Below are 7,381 nucleotides of genomic sequence, written 5' to 3' on the forward strand. Positions count from 1 at the left end.
AATTATATTTATAATTATGAGTTTTTGAAAATATCTAAAAATTTATAAAAGATTTTAGGGATTTTTAAATCGGTGCAAGAAATGAATATGGATAGTCAATTAAACAAAATCAGAATACACGCCTACATTTTTAAGCTAAAAATGAATTTTGTTTTCTTACACATTAAAAGTAAGGACAAAAGAATGTTCTTGAGATCGTTTTAGAAAATTTTGAGAGTAAGTTTTAAGGAGTAATATTTTAGTATTAGGAACTGCAAAGTTTAAAGAGAGATCTAACTTTAAAATCGATTTGGGATTTTAATTTTCTAGCGTCTGTAAAAACCAATTTTTATCGTGTGTTTAAATATTTGATGCATTTTGATGCATTAATAAAACATAATTTTCTTTCTCTATGAATCACTTATTACATTCTAGAGACGTATCGAGTACTCGGTAACTAGTCGGTATTCGGCATACTCGGCCAATTTGCCAAGTACTCGGTACTCGGCCAAATTTCGATAAGATACACGGCCAATACCGAGTAGTTGTAAAAAATTGAATATTGTTCAAGACAGATTTTACAAAAGTGCAATCATATACTGCAATCATTTACAAGTCAAATTTAAAATTTGAGAATAATGAAGTTTGTTATGTTTCAATGAAGTAAATTTTTATTATAATAAGTTATTTACCCAAAGTTAATAAAACTTATTATTAAAAATGGAACAAAAAAGATAAGTATAGGAGACATGAAATTTTTAGATTATTAAATGGATTTTTTGCTACAAACAAAAATTATTTATGAGAAACATAAAAATACCTTTGCTTAAAAAAGAAAAGCATATAAAAAAAAAAACGTTAAAAGCAAAAATGGACATGAACACTGCAGACATGTGTCTAGGCTTAACAGAGAATGCCTTTTTAATTGCACAAAATGTAAGCAAATAGATTTAAAGAGATCTGACAAAAGTTGGATATTTTTGCCGGATGTCTTTACATTTATTAGCTCACATATTATGCACTGAAAAAGACGTTCGTTGTAACGCAGAAACACGTGTTTGCATTGTTCCTGCATGTTTGTGCTTTTAAAATTGTTTTATTTGCTTTAAGAAATTATTTATGTTTGGCAGACTAGAACTATAATAGGTTGAAATAATTTGTTTTAATTCCAACTTGATTAATCATACCTTTTATTCAGTGGCGTAGCTACACTTTCTGCCGCCCGTGGCGGTTCCTCAATTTGCCGCCCTTGTGATGGGAAATAATTAATACATTATATCGGATCTCTCGCGACTTTTTAATTGTGTTGGTGAGTTTTTTTGCGCTGACAAAGAGGCTATATTGTAAACTTGAAAAATCCATATCCTGCATGTATTTTCTTCAGAGTTTGTGTTTATTTTACGTTGTTTTTGCACTTTAATCATAGTACATTAAAGAGTCAAAAGTATTTTAATAGGATTTTGATCAAAAAAAATATTTTTTTCTTCTTATTTTTCTTGCAGAAGGAAAAAAAACAAAAGAAAATCAGAACCCCACCGAAAAATTCCAAAAATTAAGTCAAAATTGTCAATTTTAAGCAATTTTTAGTAACGCTTATATATAAAAAAAGGTTGGAGCTCCCTCCATTTTTTTTTTTCAATGTTAGTTAAAAAAATTAAGGTTAGTGTTATGTTTCTTTGGTGACGTTAGTGGGTCGGGACTTTTCCAGGAAATTTTTTGAAATTGAAGTGTTAATTTAAGTTTCAACATACCACTTTAAGCTATTTTTGGAGACATAGGATGAGATGGGGATTTTAAAGTTCGAAGTTGATGTCCTAATTACACATTTTAGACAGAGGAGGTTACAGGAAGGGTCAGGGCTTGACCGCTCTCAGGAATTTGTCGGCATTGAATATTTAAAATCTCAATATTAGGCTAAAAGGGGGTGGACGTTATCACTTGGAAATGTTTCAAGATTCAAGGCCTAAAACTGCACTTTTGGGCTGTTTGGTAACGTTAATGAATAGGATGGTTCAGTTGCTCGTCCCGAAAATTGATTGTTGGACCCTCAATAAATCCTCAATTTATTGAGAGTTTATCAACGCAGTTTTAAGCTTTCTTCGGTGGGTCAAAATTCTTCGGCGACGAAATACATTTTAAAGCTAGCTTTGACAATGTTAGACAGCGAAAAGGAGGGAGGGGGGACGCGGAGTGAAAATGGAGTCCCTCAAAACGCTGTTTCAGGCTTGTGTGTTCAGGCAAAGAGGAAGGGATGGTAAGTGGCTCTCCTCCATAAATTTTTCAAAATTCAAGTCCTGAAAATGCATTTTAAGCTTTGTGACCGTAGGAAGGAGCGTAAAGATCGGGGAAATTTTTCTAATTTAAAGTATTAGAAACGTAAACTTAGGGTCGGTTGTGTTTCTCAAAGGGGGTTATAACTCCTTTTTGGATCCGTTCTTAGTGTTGACAAACTCAGAAACGAGCAAGACTCATCCCCTTCCCTAGATCCAGTACTGCTCTATTATAAAATTTGGATTATTCTCTTTCTCACTGATAGAGGACGAAAAGATAAAGAGGACCTTTACATATACGATCAACCATACTGTGATTCATGAGATGAAAAAGTTGTGCATCAAAAATCATTTCTTTTGATGTAAATGTGAAAGGCTTTTCTTAGAGATCACTTTACTGATTAAAAAACTTTCCTTAAAATGAATGACTAAATATGAAAATCATACTTTAAAGGAATTTGTTAATATAAAATAGTAACACAAGTAATTATTATTCGAGTTGTGAATAAGTGTTTTTATAAAATGAACATAAAATTCATTCTGTCTCTGTGAAAATCTTACAATCAATGACCAATCAAAGCGACTGCTGAAACAGATAATGCTATCCTGAAAATGAGAAGTCGCCCACCATTCGAGGCCTCTCTTCTCTCCTTGTTGTCACTTTCCTTTAAAAACAAGTTTTTTCCCCCCCAATAAGGTGGTTTCCAAGGAACTTCCTTAAAATCAAGTGGTAACTTCATCATATAACGAAAGATTATGGAATTTATTGTTTCCTTCGCAGTAGTTAACTTAACAGTAAAAAGAAAAAAAAAAGATGGTCCCTTGACTTTACAATACCACCTCCATCATTCTGTAACTTATTGGGAAAACGTGTTAATTTTTTTCGAATCAAAAGTGTGAAATTGCCGCCCCCCAAAAAGTGCCGCCCGGGGCGGACCGCCCCCTCCGCCCCTCCCTAGCTACGCACTGCTTTTATTTATTTGCTTATTTTTAATTTTAAAAATAACTTTTTTGTAAAAATTTTTGACACAAACCAAGATCTTTTAAGTAACGCGTAATTAAATTTCAGCTGGAAGTTTGTTTTAAAAACTATTATATGGACATGGAGTTCTATGTTACTATTCCAATGAGTTCAAAATTCATCACGTGTGTGTCGGTGGTTCATTTTAAAACATAATTGGTACTCGGTACTCGGCCGAGTAGTGAGCGGTTGAGTATACGGTACTCGGCTACTCGGCCGAAGTGCTACTCGGTACGTCTCTATAACATTCTATTTGCATTAAGTTGGGGTTTGGTTAGAAATAATTTAAACTTGTTTACGAATCTTTCACAATATACTTTATAATCAAAACAGAAATCTGCTAAGTAATATTATTAAAATCACGAATTATTTTACATGAAAAATGTTTTATTATAAGCAAACTTTTTCTAGTATTTTTCATTTTAAAATCGGAAGTTTTATATGAAATTATCCAAAATTAACTGTTTGCAACATTTAATGAATAGTTTTAAAAGAAGCATTATCAATGCATTGCTTTTGGCAGCTTTGAGTTCAGAAAGAAGCAAGAAAGTTATTGATGTGCTCATATTTACTGGAAATACACGTATTATGCTATTCATTTTAGAGGCAAGTAGTCAAATAGATTATCTAGTTTGTTTCTTCTTTTAAACTTAAAATAGCTGTTTCTTACAAAGTTAGAACAATACTGTAGTAGAATTATACAATTAAGCACTAAAATGTCAGTGACTGAAAAATGCAAATGAAGTGCCTTAAATAATTTAATTGCTCTAGAGTCCTTGAAAATAACTAGGCAGGCCTTGAAAATAAACTCCTAAGCAAAGCATGCTTCATTTTATTTCTCAACAAATGTATAAATAATGAATTGTAAAAATGAGTAATATGTCACTCTCTCGTTCCCCATTTTCTAAATCTGTACATCATTTCTTTTAAAGCATTTTTTACTATTTATCAATACATATTTAATTCATTGTTGTATTTGTTGGTGGATTGGAGGGGTGATGAAGAACTAACTGTGCCGAAAGCCGATGTGAGCAAGAAACCGTGCATTATCTTTTCTCCTTTCTCACTCTTTCTGTCTGTCAACTACTGTCATTGATTTGTCAAACCGAAAACAAGTTTTATTATCTTAATTGGCAAAAGAAACTTCAAAGAAAGTTTTGTTCGCCTATATTTTTCCTGAAATTTTTTCGTTTCAATTACTCCTTATAAGACTTCAAAATGCAGAATTTTATACCTATTTTTCAAAAGTTCCACCGAGAAAAAATCCCAGGTTCCTACAATCCTACAATTGGAGACATTCTAAATTCCACTTAAAGCGGGGTCCGGGGGTTTCCCTAAAATCGGGGATATTCGATACCCCAGGGAAAGCCCTACATCACTTTCTTGATACCATTCTCGTGTTAAGGTTAATCCAAAAAGGGACAGCAGGCAACACATTAAAAACGAACAACAAAAAGTAAAAACATTTCTTTAAACAACTAAATATGGTCTCTTTCGCCACCGACAGAAAAGTTGTATGGAGTACAACAGGGGGATTTTTTTTTAAAGACATTTAGTCTTTGAAAAACTTATTTTCTTGTTTTTCTTTTTTTAAATGAAAAAACCCACTAGAAACTTGCGAGAAATACAACCAAATTTTTTTGGGTAGGGCCGGCAAGAATGTTTTTCCACATAAAAATTTTCGGGCCAGTCCGCCCCTGGGGTGAATCCACATTCGGAAATGTAATGTGTAATGTTTAATGATCTTATCCTTTTAAAACATTCTCCAGGAGAAGGGTTACCTTTTGCAAAAATTTGAAAGTGTGTTAATTCTTCTGGAAAATGTTCATCTATGTCATCCGAGTAATTATTTTGAAATTCCAGAGCTAAGGGACAACGACTTCTTTATGCAAAATGTTTTTAACTTTAAGAGGTTTTGAGCTGATTTTTTAAAAAATTTGAGCCTCCTCTCCCTTAAAGTTGAGAAAAAGTAAAATGAGCTTTAAAATAAAAAAAAGAAAGTAAGTAAGTGAATTTAGGCTAGGCTATTTTGGTGCCCCTATAGAGAAGAGGAGAGTCCTCACAGTCTCCCCCACTTAATTAAGAAACCCCCTTAGGACAATTGATAGTCCCTTAGGTATGAAGGAAGTCTTATATTCCTTTGAGAACGGCGAGGCAGTGGCACAGCAGGTTGGCTGGTATTCTGGGATGCCGCGGGAACATTCTGGTTGTCGCAGGAGATTGCAGGAGCTTTCTCTGGAATCCGTGGAACATCAAAAACCACATTTCGTTGTCTTGAATCACTGGAAACATTTGAACGGCACTCTCGAGAAGGGTCCTCCTCAAGATGCATTTGCACACCGGTCGAATGCAGTTGGTCAATATGTCGCTTTAGTTGTCGTCCTGAGTCTAGCTTAATCAAATAATGGCGTGAACCAAACTTTTTTATTACTTTTCCAAACTGCCAGACGTTTCGGTTGTTTATGAAGACTCGAACCTGGACTCTCTCCCCCACTTTAAAAGATCTCACAGGACCACTGGAAATTTTTGATGTTGTTGGATGATATGGGAAGATAGAGTTCAAGCGAATACGAAATTCTCTGTTTAGATATAATTCAGCTGGAGACTTGCCACAAGCTAGAGGGGTTGCTCTATAGCGAAACAATATGTTTTGAACCTTGAATGGTATTGAAGTTTGTTCGAGGAATGAAGCTTTTAATTTCCTCTTTAAGGTTTGCACATTTCTTTCTGCAAGACCATTTGTTGCAGGGTGTCCTGGAGCTATAAACTTCTGGAAAATTCCATGATTGGAACTGTAGGTGTGAAATTCGTCACTTTGAAAAATTTGAGCATTATCAGATACAATAACATATGGATATCCATGAGAAGAGAAAATTTTTTCAAGTAGAAGGATAGTTTTAGAACTTGTTGGGGCATCTCTGATAATCGACACACACCAAGAAGTAGTAATTTTCGAACGGGCCAGCATAGTCGATGTGAATTCTGTCCCAATTATTTGCTGGAAGTTCCCATGGATGGATAGACACCTTTGGTGGATTTGACTTTGTTAGTGCACATCCTTTGCACCCTTTGACTAATTTTTCTATGTCGGAGTCGATTCCTGGCCAATAAACATATTTTCTTGCGAGTTGTTTCATTTTCGTTATTCCCAAATGAGTTTCGTGAAGTTCCTCTAGTATTGTAGAACGTAAACCTTTTGGAATTACGACTCTGTCCCCCCGGAAAAGAATGCCATCAAGCAATGTAAATTCTGAATATTCGCAAGTGTTGTTTAGCTTCTTTATTATTTCCTTCAATTCTGTATCTTGTCCTGTTTCATTCTGGATGGTCAGCGATGTTATTTGTTGACTTGAAATCTGGAATATATTTTCGGCGTATACTTGATTTGCTTCTTCGCCTATGAATTCATCAACTGACATTTCGGGCTTTTGAACTGGTGCCCTGGACAAGCAATCAACATTTTGATTTTCAGATCCCTTTCCCCCCCCCCCCCCCCTTGGAACTTATCGCCCTTTCAAAAGAATGACAGGCCGTCAAAGTAAGAAAAGCAAGGTACAGTTGAATCCAGACTTACACGAGGGATGCGTTTCAAGACTCCTCGCTTAAATCGAAATTTCACATTGTAGAAAAGTGTTATGTTTATGATTTTTTTATTAACTAACCCAATCATTTTAGACATTTCTAACACCTTTTAAACTGTTTTAGACCACTTTTTAACTATATATCTCTGTTTCTTATATTATATAAAGCGCTGAACTTTGATCGTATTTTTAAAAAAGTGGCATTATTCAACCTAAAATACTGTTACGATGCACAAAATCGATGATAAATGGGGGAGAGAAACATTAAAACAGTACAATACATACAGTATGCAGTAATAATAAAGCACTGCACTGTAAGAGTTTTACAGTAGAGAGATACAGTAGATACAATAAGTTACATTTATGTCTTAAAAACTGAAGGTGATTTATGCTGCGCAATTTCTCTGATCGTCATTTTAAAATATTTTTAAATACAGTAGCTTCGCATTTACTTTTATAACATTTACATCTTTGGTAACACCCCTCTTTCCGTGTCTCCATAATCTACAATACAAGAGCAAATTCCACTT

General features: G+C 34.2%; 1 protein-coding gene across 1 annotated transcript; it reads right to left on the bottom strand.

The window, feature by feature from the left end:
• Positions 1-5,362: 5,362 nt before the first annotated feature.
• LOC129233625 (uncharacterized protein K02A2.6-like) lies at positions 5,363-6,132 on the bottom strand. Its single transcript, XM_054867599.1, is given in 2 exon segments — positions 5,363-6,075; positions 6,078-6,132. Coding segments are annotated over 2 exon segments (768 nt in total).
• Between the last annotated feature and the right edge of the window lie 1,249 nt (positions 6,133-7,381).

The sequence above is a fragment of the Uloborus diversus genome, unplaced genomic scaffold, assembly GCF_026930045.1.
Source record: "Uloborus diversus isolate 005 unplaced genomic scaffold, Udiv.v.3.1 scaffold_555, whole genome shotgun sequence".
NCBI lineage: Eukaryota > Metazoa > Arthropoda > Arachnida > Araneae > Uloboridae > Uloborus > Uloborus diversus.